Source organism: Dendrobates tinctorius, unplaced genomic scaffold (genome assembly GCF_039654945.1).
Source record: "Dendrobates tinctorius isolate UK_male_01 unplaced genomic scaffold, ASM3965494v1 ptg000040l, whole genome shotgun sequence".
In the NCBI taxonomy this organism is placed as follows: domain Eukaryota; kingdom Metazoa; phylum Chordata; class Amphibia; order Anura; family Dendrobatidae; genus Dendrobates; species Dendrobates tinctorius.
The window spans coordinates 21,049,937-21,063,246 of record NW_027361708.1 but is presented as its reverse complement, the minus strand read 5'-3'; the positions used below and the strand labels follow the sequence as shown (position 1 = coordinate 21,063,246).

The following is a 13,310-nucleotide window of genomic DNA, read 5'->3' as shown; positions in this document are numbered from 1 at the left end:
CATGGTATGACCCCTTTAGATGAGGTCATCAGCACAATACCTTAGCAAAATAACTAGTGAACATAGTAGCGCATATTAAATGACCCCTAATATATTAATTAGGGCTGAAGTATTAGAGGGGTTTTCCAGTTTTAGGATATTGGGAACCTTTCTCCAGGATCCATCATCAATATCAGATGAGTAGTTGTCCAACACTCGGCACAGCCACCATTCAGCTTTTATCATCTCCAGCAGATGTGAACAGTGTAGTAGCTGGTATCAACTGATTGTTGGGTGTCCTGGGTATTAGATAGGTTTTCAATGTCCTAATAGTAGAAACCTTTTTAAGTCTAACTAAAAGTACCAAGTATTTTATTACTAAACATGGCATGCCTTATAGGCAGCTGCTTTCTGGATCCTCTACTTGCAGTTTGATTCCCAAGATCCCATCTATATTTGCACCCAAATAAATGTAGACACATATAAAAAAACAAAAACATAAGCGCAAATATTACGAAGACACATATTCATTGAGTCGATTGACAAGGTGCTTATTTATAGGGCCATCTTGGCATATTGAGAAATCCAAATAAATTGCCATGTGTGTAGGCAGGAGAGTGAAGGTCACTGTCCCTAACCCCTTTATTCCTCCTCTCTCTCTTTCTCTCTCTCTCTGTTTTTCCATGCCACAGGGAAAAGTTTGAAACGGAACGTAACAGCCCACGCTTTGCCAAATTGCGCACCTGGCATCATGGCCTTTCGGCACAAATCCTTAATGTTAAAAGCTAAATGCCCACGTGTAACACAATATCTATTGAAAGGCAATGAACATAAATATCCACTGCACACCATATACATGAAAATATAAATATATAAATAGAAAAATACAAGAGTTTGTTTTTTTGTGCTTGTCTTTACCTAATTTTACTCAATGATATCATAATTATAGTGGATATTTGCTGTGAGTTTGCATTTAATATGCTGTTTGGATTCAGAAAAAAAAATAAACTAGCTCTTGTATTTCAATTCCTATAAATAAAGAAGCTGTAAACTAACATTTATCAGGATTTGTGTGATCACTGTATAGGCTGGTAATTTTGAATGTAGGATTGAAGCTGTTGCTATATGATTGAGTGAGGTACATGCCTGCTATGCAGGTGAATAATGGACTCTGGCTTGATGGATTAGCTGTTTGACTATAGACCGTGTATGGCAGCCATGAACATAGGCAGCCTAAGTAGCTTAAGTACTTTTACTAGAATTGCTAAGGGCAAAAAGGAGTGAATTTATTGTGGAGAGGTCAATATTAGTTCTGCATTGCTGCTAAATGACAGCTCCCGACAAGTGAATGAGGAGGACACTTGGGTCACATATGCCAAAATTGCCACTAAACATGAAGATTTCTTAAAGAGAACCTGGCAGGTGATGCATGCTGCTCGATATATAAGTGGCATGTATCAGTTACTGGCTGTATGATGTCAGCCATATATATTTGACTCTGAAACATGTTTCAGAGATAGCCATACTTTAAAAGCCGCCTGGGACCGAGCCACACAGGAGCCTAGCCACGCAGGTGGGACCGCGGTAGCTTGTCTCCACTTGCTGCCCTTGATTGACTTTTCTCTCCTTGCGTGCATGTATAGGGAGAGACCTGTCACTCACTGGCAGTGGGCAGGGAGAAGCTGCTGAGGATCCACCTGTCTGGCTAGGCTCCCCTGCCGCCTGGCTATTAATGTATGTTTAATGCCGCAGCATTTCAAAGTGAAATATACCTGACCAAGATCATGCAGCCAGTGTCTGAAACATGCTGCCTGTGGATCGGGTGCAGCACGTATCAGCGGTCAGGTTCCCTTTAAAAGTGTGATAATCAGTAGTGCAGTTTATTATTTTTCGGCTAGGCATATCCTTTATGTGGTGTATAATGGCAATATCTGTACATTTTAGTACCTGCTATATGCGCAAATGCAAAGTGTGCAACAGAGTTGTATTAAACGAGTTCTAAGCTTTTACGTTTGTACAGTGTGTGTATACTTGACATGGTTCTGCTCTTTAATGATGATACTCTGGTGATCAGTTTGAAAAGATAATATCTATTAGGTCAATTCTTATTTAGTAATTATAGAAATAAGTTTAGATATTAGCTTCATTCATTTTCATAGTGTGTTCTCTAATACAGAGTCCTGGGTGATAAGTATTACTCCTCAGTAAAGAGTTGACTCTAATATATATGGGGAAGGAAAGTCTGCATAATAAGAAGAGTCTGAAGTTAGGATCATGCGATCACTTAAAATTAGAAAGCATCCTGCTTTTCATTAAGTTTACTATAAGGCTGATTTGATGAGGTTTCCTTAGTTGTTTCACCGTAGCATTAAAGATAGTAATGTAATATAAGACATATTCTTGCAATGGTTTTGACGTTGGTTTGAGTTTATGTTTATGTTTGAATTACTCATTAACGTTCTTGTATTGCTTTTGCTTATGATCTTCTGTATTAATAGAGACACATTATGTGCTTGTGTTGTGAAAATAAAGTGGTTAATAAAAAATAAAAAGATATCACTTTTTTGTATTAATCAATAGCCTGATGGACATAGATAAGAAAATGTTATGGATTTTCTCAATATCCATATGCCTAGGGACTATTAGGCAGCTGCTTTCACACTCCACAAATGGAGATTTAAAAAAAGGTGGATTATTTCACAGACAACTAACGAGTTAGTTTAAATGAGTTGGCACTTGGCCCATGCACACCATTTATCACCTATCGTCTGGACCAGAACAGGAGATAGCTGCATGATTGCTGAGGGTCTCATCACCATCTGGCTATCTCCATCAGTCCCATAGACAATAAATGATGCAATAGTTTGCATGTTTGACTGCCACGTCTATCAAACGGAGATAACGGGACCCCCCATTCTGATAATGGGACTTCCAGAGATATACTTTTATTCACCAATGGTATTAAGGCCACAAATCTCAAACCAAAATAGGGTAATTATATTAATCCATGGTTAACACTACACAAAGTTTGGGAATCTTGGCCAAAAATGGACCACATTTAAACGTCAACATATCTGTGCTACAATAATTTAATATTTTCATAGGATACTGATGTAAAGATATGGATCCTGACTATGTCCTTCTCATAACGGCACTTAAGATATGGACATAGATTTGGGTATACATAATGCTGTAAATGATTTTTTTTTACCTTTTAAAGCACCCTAAACTTGTGCTGGTAGTTGGTACTTTGCAGCCAAGAGAACCACACATTGCTTCAAGGTCATGTAACCAATGTCATAGGCTGGCCCTACACAGAAGATATTCTTATGAGTATGGCCATAGTCTGATGTCTACTGACTGGAGAAACATGGATTACACAAGTTCACATCCAGGATCCTTGTATGCCTGGCCTCAAGCAAATAAGCGCTCTCAGTGGTGCCTAGCAGAACGGCTCTACGACATAACAGACACATGAACAGTTACGAGAAAAGTTGAGGAACAAAACTGCTGGCCTTACATTTAATGCAGCAAAAAAATATGGCATGGCAGAAGGCAGGATATTGAAGGACAAAGATAAAATGTTACAACTATAATGTAGCACAAGTAAAAACAGGGTAAAATGCAATTTCAGCTCAGATTATTACAGAATTGCAGCATAATATGGTTTAATCAAGAAACAATGCAAATTTTTGGCTCCTAGACCACACCTGGTCATACCTATCCACAATTGTGCTGTCCATATACATCAGACTGCTGTGTTTGACAGTTCAGCCCATAAACATATGCAGGACTGTCGGACACCACTAGGCAAATACTTATTACAGACAGTTTTGATCTGATGAGCCAATTCTATGGTTATTAGAGACATAAATAGTATCAAAGCTATTTGCCAACCACCTACATCTCTATACCCCAAAGGGATTGCATAGTACCAGAGTAATGTAATCAGGTTTTTCTAAACAACAAGTCCTGTTCTGGCAATAATTATAGAAATATATCGCCAACTTTCCAACTTTTCCATTTTCCTACATCTATAAACACTGTTGCAAATGTATTTATATAGGGCACAATATAGCCTATGATATTCGTGCTATAAATACGTCAGTAGAAACATTAGTTGCTACTTTAGACAATATCTGATCGTCTTAGACTATAAACCCTAATAAAATATTTGTACATCTATCACGTTATCAATCCCAATAAGGAACAGATATTATCAAGGAGCAGTTAATGTACTACAGTGATTTCCAAATTGACTTTCACACAGAAACAATGCGGATGATTTCCCATTCTAAGAAAGTTCTATTTATGGATTGATCAATTATTACACAGGAGCTACACATACCACCTTTCTTCAAAGAGACAACCTATACTTCTCACTAGTTTCTTCTACATTTTAGTGCAATCTGTATTGGAATTATCTCAGTAACTACAGTCAATGTTAGATCAGGGAAAACATTAAATGTCCCAGCGTTCTACGAGAAGCTTCCAAATGCCATGATTGGGAATCCCTTAAAGTACTATGTATGTGTTGATTATAAGGCACTATAAAAGCCTCCCTAATATTCACAAAACGGCCATGATTTTCATGTAGGTATCTGAATGCACAATTTGTTGTTCCATCCGTTGACAATCAATTGTTTTAGACGCAAAGACTCGGATAGTCAGTTTCTACTGCACATATCAAACCAGCTTCAGTAGATAAAATGTAGCACGTGGGCAACCTATCCTTCCTGCAATCCCAAACTGAACCAATAAGCCGCAAGCTTGTGCATCCGTGAAGATGCTTCCATGGGGCTGCCAGTCTTAATCTTAAACAAAACAAAAATATCGGCCTTCAAGGTAAATGTGCTTGATTGCTTATGGTATAGGGTAGAAGCATTTTCTGCTGTGGCCTGCGCTTGTTTAATTGCACTAACATCTTATCCCTTTTCCTGATTCCCGCTCACTATTCCTCAAATCCATTCGCACTTACCGTAGAAGCAGGCAATGTAAAATGGTAGGACTGTGCATTGCACGCCTTGAATGCAGTAGATGTCAACTGCATGTATCATGCAACAAAACTATGCATTATAATTGAATTAAAAGGCTAGTTAATGTTAATGCCAGACTTTGATCACCTTCTTAGATCTGACTGTAGGCATGGAGAAATGGCTTGCACTGAGTCTTGAGATATTTTGAGCATCAACTGCAGTTTCCCATAACTTTGCTTGTGTTAACACACCAATGCTCCAATTTATGTGCCTAAAAAGGGGCTTTTTTGGAGAGTAGTAATTATGTTGAAACTACAGCTACATATCTGCATACTGATATTTCTGTCATGATCATGTATTGACTAGACAATAATGCTTATAGTTGTTAAGTCCTCCTGTATTGGAAAGAATTATTGCATCTGTACACTTTTAGTAATCTAAGATTTTTGTCTACTTTACTTGCCTGGAAGCCTAAACATATATGTGTTTCCAATGAATAACAGATCCATTATCAATCTGCCTATCGTCGTTATTACATTTGAACCTATATAGTAGTTGTCCGAGATAAATTAAGTTGTATATTTGCCACATCAAAATGATATTTTCCCAACTGGGCTATTTCTTGAAAGAAAACAAAAACATTTTACCCTAGCCCAGAAAGGTGAAAATGATAGATCTGTAACATTTAGTAAATCACAGAGAAAACAATTCATACATTGTGTTATCTCCAACCCTGGGCTCAAAGGGGAGGTGCATGACATATTTATTTTGTGCCCTGCACCGCCCCTGCTTAGGCCTTGTTCTTAGTAAAACACAATGTATGATTTTTTAATAAAGCGTTCCATCACAAAAAAAGTCAACCAACCATTATGTCCTGTTAATTGTGTGCAAATATACAAAAAGGCAAAACTAAAGCCTGCACCCAGAATAATTGTCATCAATAGAAAACAGTCCTGTTAACTTTAAAGGGCATGTGGAATATGTTAGCAGAACTCACTCATATCAGCATCATGCCTTCTATGTAGAACTTGAAAAGAGATTTGTCGTCAAAGGCCTGTAGCGTGGGCTGTTCGTCTTTTGTGGCTGAGAAGAGAGAACGGCTCATTTTTCCTGAATATCAGATTCATACATTAAACGCATGTGACTCGTATGGGAGCTCTGCTTCTCTATGTTCTCCTTATGTCTTTTTAACTACCTGTCGTCTTCCTACAATTAAAAACCATAGAAAGCATTTATTGGGTGTGTCTGTAACTCAAGTTAGAATCCACTCCCTTCTATAAATTCAGTGATCACTCTTAAAACACTACTAGGTTTTGTCTTTAATGTTCGTGTTGGTTGTCTTAAAAAATGACTTTTGTAATACACAAGTAAATAATAGAAAGTCTAAAAAAATAACTTTAAAAATTAGAAATCGATTTTTGCTTGAAATTCAAATTCTAATGCTAATATTCTAAACTAGATTAAATTATTTGGAGCATTAATTGCAAAATAGTTGTTTAGCATTAAAAATAACAAAATGCATTTTCGCAAAAATGACCTTAAATTGCATTTATGTATAGCAATAAACATGTGGAAAAATATCTACTCTAAATAATTTCATTTTATTGCATTTCAATATTAGCTATGACAATATGACCACTGCAAAATTTCACCTTATGAATACCACATTCTCGGAGTTAACACTTTTTTTTTCCTTTGGCCAAATATTTCATTTATTTTTTGGAGGAGTGGGAAGAGGTGGCACATATAAAAAGGTACAAAAGCATTATCTGGATTTTCAAGTAATTCACTGCTCATTTCCTTACTTTTTTTCTTTCTCAATTTAACATAATTAGGGAGATCATATAGATTTCATGTAACAAAACAATTCCCACATTCGTCTTAATTTAACAATGCCAAATATGTGAATTTTGCTTTATTGACTTCTTTAACGTCTGAGAAATAAGATCTTGTTTTTTTTTCTACTGTGAACTGTCTTAAGTAGGAATTTATATCCAATACTGGATCATAAGCCCCATACCAAATCACAACTATATCAATTAGTGGAGGGTGTCAATAATAAGTGATAGTCACCTATAAATTACCCTTCAAACATACAATGTATCCTTAAATTATCCACCATTAAAACTCAATAATCATGGAATAATTTTATCAGCACAAAAATATGATGAAAAATTGTCAACAAAAGTCTTTAAAAACAACCCATTAAAAGCCTAAATAGAACAGCATGGTCATACTATTAGGTCTTACAAAAGCTCAGTACAATACCTACCTGGTACATCTAATTTACCCACAAGAGGACTAGAGAGATTAATAACATAGATATAGAGATTATATTAAACATTCTAAGGAGCCAAAAGTAATAAGTAGAGAGGGTAGTGAAACCCGGTATATATGACATGTGGGGAAATCTAGTGTAATCAAAAAATATAATATTAGACAACATACCACCAACATGTACACCCACGGACTATGATTGAACAGTTGTATTATAATACATAACACAAGGGGGGGGACGAATCCAGAACACAACTAGCGGTCATAATAAAATTGCTTTATTGAAGTGGTAAGGCAAGGCACAAAACAACATACTATAGAGCCATAAAATCATAAACAGCAGATAGGGACACAGAGGCCGAAGTTGCCAATACTGCACATAGTAAGGTGTTCAGAAACGCGCGTTGGGGCGGACACAGGGTCCCCTCGCTTGCCATCTGCCATTGTGTCCAGGTAAAATATTGTTCACATGAGTATGTATCTCTGACTGTTGCCTGGATTCACTGCCATTCAGCTTGATTACCCATTAGTATGTTATGGGCATTATATTAGGTTACATCAGCTGTTTGGCTTTTGTTTTACTGGGTGGAACATATTATTGCCATGTAATTATAAGTATTTCTATGTGCAGTATTGGCAACTTGGGCCTCTGTGTCCCTATCTGCTGTTTATGATTTTATGGCTCTATAGCATGTTGTTTTGTGCCTTGCCTTACCACTTCAATAAAGCAATTTTATTATGACCGCTAGTTGTGTTCTGGATTCGTCCTCCCCCTTGCATTCTAATGAGCCAGTCAGATAATATAAGTGTAAAACTAGGATATAAAAAGGATATGATAGCCACCAACCGCAATGTAGATAGACCTCATGACACTCACTGCCCAGTACCTTTACACAATCGTAAAGCATCACTCCAGTGGGTTTATTTTTTCTTATTTCAACTCTGGAGTGGTGCCATTAATCTAAGTTTCCTGACCTTAGTCCTATACTTACCAGCCACCATCTCTGGCTGTTCCCGACACTGATTCGGTCCCACGCTGCCATCTTATGACTTCAACTTCTGACTGACTGGAAGTCAGAGGGTGTGGTCACAAACTCTCAGTGTAAGTCTATGAGAGCCTTGTTTTGGCTCTGTAGACTTACATTGAGTTGTGACTTCAGCTTACACTGGAGCAATCAATCCAGCAGGTTAAAAACTGATAGAAACCGACCTGAGCTTAGCAAGGAAGAGCGGAAGACAGCGTCTAGTAAGAATATGACTAGGGGCAGGGAACTTACATTAGTAGCACCACTCCAGCATTCAAAAGAATGCTGAAGTGGTGCATTAAGAGGGAATTAGATATTTGTAAATTGGTGTTAAGCACCTGTAGACAGAAAAATGTTATTGTAGGTATAAAAGTAGACAGGGACTCAGGGAATAGTTCCAGGTAATAATTCATGGGAATTTAATGAAAGATATATTCTGTGATATGGATGAATTACATGCATACGTGATGTATACGGTGTTATAAGCTATGCCCATGTCACATAAAATAGTTAATGACAGTGCAGGTCGATTGGGAGATATGTTAGAATTTTTTTTTTGTATACAGATTTTTTTCAATTATTTTGTTACTGTTTATTTCTAGCATTTACTTTTATATTTTTTTAACTGTATATTGGAATCTGTAAAACTTTATTTGAGAGTATTCCTAACAATCAAAGATAATAGGTATCTAATGTTTGCTGGCTGTTAGATCACAATCAATGTATATTTTCAATGCCCCATTGTGCCACCATATATCATCAATATCCCATTCTGCTGCTATAATAATAACCCCCATAAATATTAATAACGACTCCTTGCTTCCGTGTATTAACAGTGTTTCCTGGCTTCAGGAATAGTGCAAATCGTTCCATTCCATGTTTGTGCCTTTGAAAAAATATAATGAAAATCCCCTTACCTCACTCAAATGATAAGGGACACAGTTCTGCATCTTCTCCCCGCTGTCAGACCAGTGCAAGTGAATTGATGACGGGATATCATCATGCAGCCCCATGTGTTCCCTGGGCTTCGGATATCTGGCAGGCCCCAGATCCAAATTAGTCTGAGACTTGCCGATGGCTCCCAGTGCTGGCACAGTTTTAACAATATCCATGTCATGAGGATGCGGATAGCATTAAACGTAGTGCCTGTTAGGGAATCTAGGTTGGTCCTCCTCCCCTCCGGCTCGGTCATAGTAATAACCTATGTGACTGGTCAAACATATAACAAAAGAACACTCTTTTGGACTATCTCTGGTTTCTAATAGTCTATGCAGATGTTAGATACAGTGGGGAAAAAAAGTATTTAGTCAGTCAGCAATAGTGCAAGTTCCACCACTTAAAAAGATGAGAGGCGTCTGTAATTTACATCATAGGTAGACCTCAACTATGGGAGACAAACTGAGAAAAAAAAATCCAGAAAATCACATTGTCTGTTTTTTTTTCATTTTATTTGCATATTATGGTGGAAGATAAGTATTTGGTCAGAAACAAGCAATCAAGATTTCTGGCTCTCACAGACCTGTAACTTCTTCTTTAAGAGTTTCCTCTTTCCTCCACTCATTACCTGTAGTAATGGCACCTGTTTAAACTTGTTATCAGTATAAAAAGACACCTGTGCACACCCTCAAACAGTCTGACTCCAAACTCCACTATGGTGAAGACCAAAGAGCTGTCAAAGGACACCAGAAACAAAATTGTAGCCCTGCACCAGGCTGGGAAGACTGAATCTGCAATAGCCAACCAGCTTGGAGTGAAGAAATCAACTGTGGGAGCAATAATTAGAAAATGGAAGACATACAAGACCACTGATAATCTCCCTCGATCTGGTGCTCCACGCAAAATCCCACCCCGTGGGGTCAGAATGATCACAAAAACGGTGAGCAAAAATCCCAGAACCACGCGGGGGGACCTAGTGAATGAACTGCAGAGAGCTGGGATCAATGTAACAAGGCCTACCATAAGTAACACACTACGCCACCATGGACTCAGATCCTGCAGTGCCAGACGTGTCCCACTGCTTAAGTCTGTACATGTCTGGGCCCGTCTGAAGTTTGCTAGAGAGCATTTGGATGATCCAGAGGAGTTTTGGGAGAATGTCCTATGGTCTGATGAAACCAAACTGGAACTGTTTGGTAGAAACACAACTTGTCGTGTTTGGAGGAAAAAGAATACTGAGTTGCATCCATCAAACACCATACCTACTGTAAAGCATGGTGGTGGAAACATCATGCTTTGGGGCTGTTTCTCTGCAAAGGGGCCAGGACGACTGATTCGGGTACATGAAAGAATGAATGGGGCCATGTATCGTGAGATTTTGAGTGCAAACCTCCTTCCATCAGCAAGGGCATTGAAGATGAAACGTGGCTGGGTCTTTCAACATGACAATGATCCAAAGCACACCGCCAGGGCAACGAAGGAGTGGCTTCGTAAGAAACATTTCAAGGTCCTGGAGTGGCCTAGCCAATCTCCAGATCTCAACCCTATAGAAAACCTTTGGAGGGAGTTGAAAGTCCGTGTTGCCAAGCGAAAAGCCAAAAACATCACTGCTCTAGAGGAGATCTGCATGGAGGAATGGGCCAACATACCAACAACAGTGTGTGGCAACCTTGTGAAGACTTACAGAAAACGTTTGACCTCTGTCATTGCCAACAAAGGATATATCACAAAGTATTGAGATGAAATTTTGTTTCTGACCAAATACTTATTTTCCACCATAATATGCAAATAAAATGAAAAAAAAACAGACAATGTGATTTTCTGGATTTTTTTTTCTCAGTTTGTCTCCCATAGTTGAGGTCTACCTATGATGTAAATTACAGACGCCTCTCATCTTTTTAAGTGGTGGAACTTGCACTATTGCTGACTGACTAAATACTTTTTTACCCCACTGTATATAATGGAATAATTTACCATGTTTAGGCACCAAACATATAAGTACATTTTATTGCAAACAATACATTTTTTCCATTTTTCTAAATATTTAATACATTGTTAGGTATGAAAAGTAGCAACAATAAGATTAATAAATAAAAAAAAGATAAATACAATAAAAAAATAGTGAAAAAAAATAATATTTTCAGGCAAAGTTACTACCACTCGTTATGTACGTTTCTATTAATCAATTTTTGTTTCCTTCTACCACCCTTTCTTCTAACATTTGTCTATTCCCTGCTGTCTAATAGAAAAGTTTCCCACACATTATGTATAGGTGAAAAACATTAAACTTTTGCTCTTACATAAAAAAATTATGATTTAAGGCAAATACAAATTTAAACCAAACAAAAGGCCTAATGCTGCTAGAAGCCTTACCCTGCTACTGATACAATACCTAGACTACTTCATCCGGAACACCTTGCTTTATTCAACACGCTTTTCACTTACTTGCTTTGAGAGTGATGTTTAACTTGTATTGCATGATTTTTGGAGGTTCTTGGTATATTATTGTGTTCACTTTTCTGTTTTCCAACTTATAATTCATTTTTCCACTTCAGCTTCACCGGTTGCATTGAAATCCATGACTCACCATAAGTCAAGGCTACCAAAACCCTTTTCAAATGTAGCAGGTTTAATTATGTACCTTTTGTAGAGTGTACTCCAGTGATTCACGAAGAAACTTTTATTTACACACTAAAGTATATATTATATGTGACTTTTAATCTATAATTAGGCTGCAGGCTACACACTCCATTCATTTCAATACATAGGACAAGGGGGGAAATTATTGAATAGCTATAGAGATAGATAGATAGATAGATAGATAGATAGATAGATAGATAGATAGTTGTATCTTTCTATCTAACGAGAGATACTATAAATAGATAGATAGAGAGATAGATAGCTATGGGATAGATAGATAGATAGATAGATAAATAGATAGATCTAGCTAGAGATACTATAGATAGATAGATAGTTGTATCTTTCTATCTAACGAGAGATACTATAAATAGATGATAGATAGATAGTTAGATAGACAGACAGATAGATAGATCGATAGACAATATATACAAAAATAGATAGAGATACTATAAATAGATAGATTTATAGATACTATAGATAGACCCTAGTGATGAGTGAGTATACTTGTTGCTCGGGTTTTTCGGAGCATGATCGGGTGTCCTCCGAGTATTTTGGCATGCTTGGAGATTTAGTTTTCGTCATCTCATCTGCATTATTTGCGACTGCTAGCCAGCCTGAATACATGTGTGGAATGCCTGTTTGTTAGGGAATTCCCACATGTATTCAGCCTGTCTACAAGTTGCAAATCATGCAGATGAGACAACGAAAACTAAATCTCCGAGCACGCCAAAATACTCGGAGACCGCCCGAGCATGCTCAGGAAAACCCGAGCAACAATGCTACTCGCCCATCACTAATAGAGACAATAGATGGATAATAGATAGATAGAACTAGAGAGAGAGATACTATAAATAGATAGATACTATAGATAAATAGATACTGTAGATTTATAGATACTAAACATAGAGACGATAGATAGATAGATAGATAGATAGATAGATAGATAGATAGATAGATAGCTACATAGATAGATAGATTGAGCTTCAGTAGATAAAGGTTGATTTACAAACATTTAAACATTTGAGCCAGTAGTAAAGGCCCCGTCACACATAGCGATCTCGCTAGCGAGATTGCTGCTGAGTCACAAGTTTTGTGACACAACAGCAATCTCACCAGCGAGGTCGCTGTGTGTGACAGCGATCAGCGACCGGCCTCCCTGCCGGTATTGCTGATCGCTGCAGGAAAGCCCAGGACTTTTCTTTGGTCGCTGGTCTCCTGCTGGCCTCCACGCATCGCTGCGTGTGACAGGCGGGAGACCAGCGATCTGCTGGTAACTAACGTACACATCGGGTATCCAAGGGACGCACGTCCCTTGGATACCCGATGTGTACGTTAGTTACCAGCTTCCTGCATCAGCGCGCTGGTTTTAACATGCACAGCGACGCCGGGTGCTGGGCGTCGCTGTGCTGATCGCTGGTGAAGCTGTCTGTTTGACAGCTCACCAGCGATCACATAGCGATTCACCAGCGATCCTGAC

At 38.0% G+C, this 13,310-nt stretch overlaps 1 protein-coding gene across 2 annotated transcripts in view; it reads left to right on the top strand.

The window, feature by feature from the left end:
* The window catches only part of LDB3 (LIM domain binding 3), a 263,258-nt gene that overhangs the window by 147,804 nt on the left and 102,144 nt on the right, over positions 1 to 13,310 (top strand). The window contains exon 9 of one of the 2 annotated variants that reach the window (XM_073574868.1): positions 672 to 2,535. The exons of the other annotated variant lie outside the window; for it this stretch is intronic. Coding sequence (XP_073430969.1) covers positions 672 to 768 — 97 coding nt within the window. The 3' untranslated portion in view covers positions 769 to 2,535. Of the gene's footprint in view, positions 1 to 671; positions 2,536 to 13,310 lie in introns of those variants that run through there. 2 annotated transcript variants of the gene reach the window in all.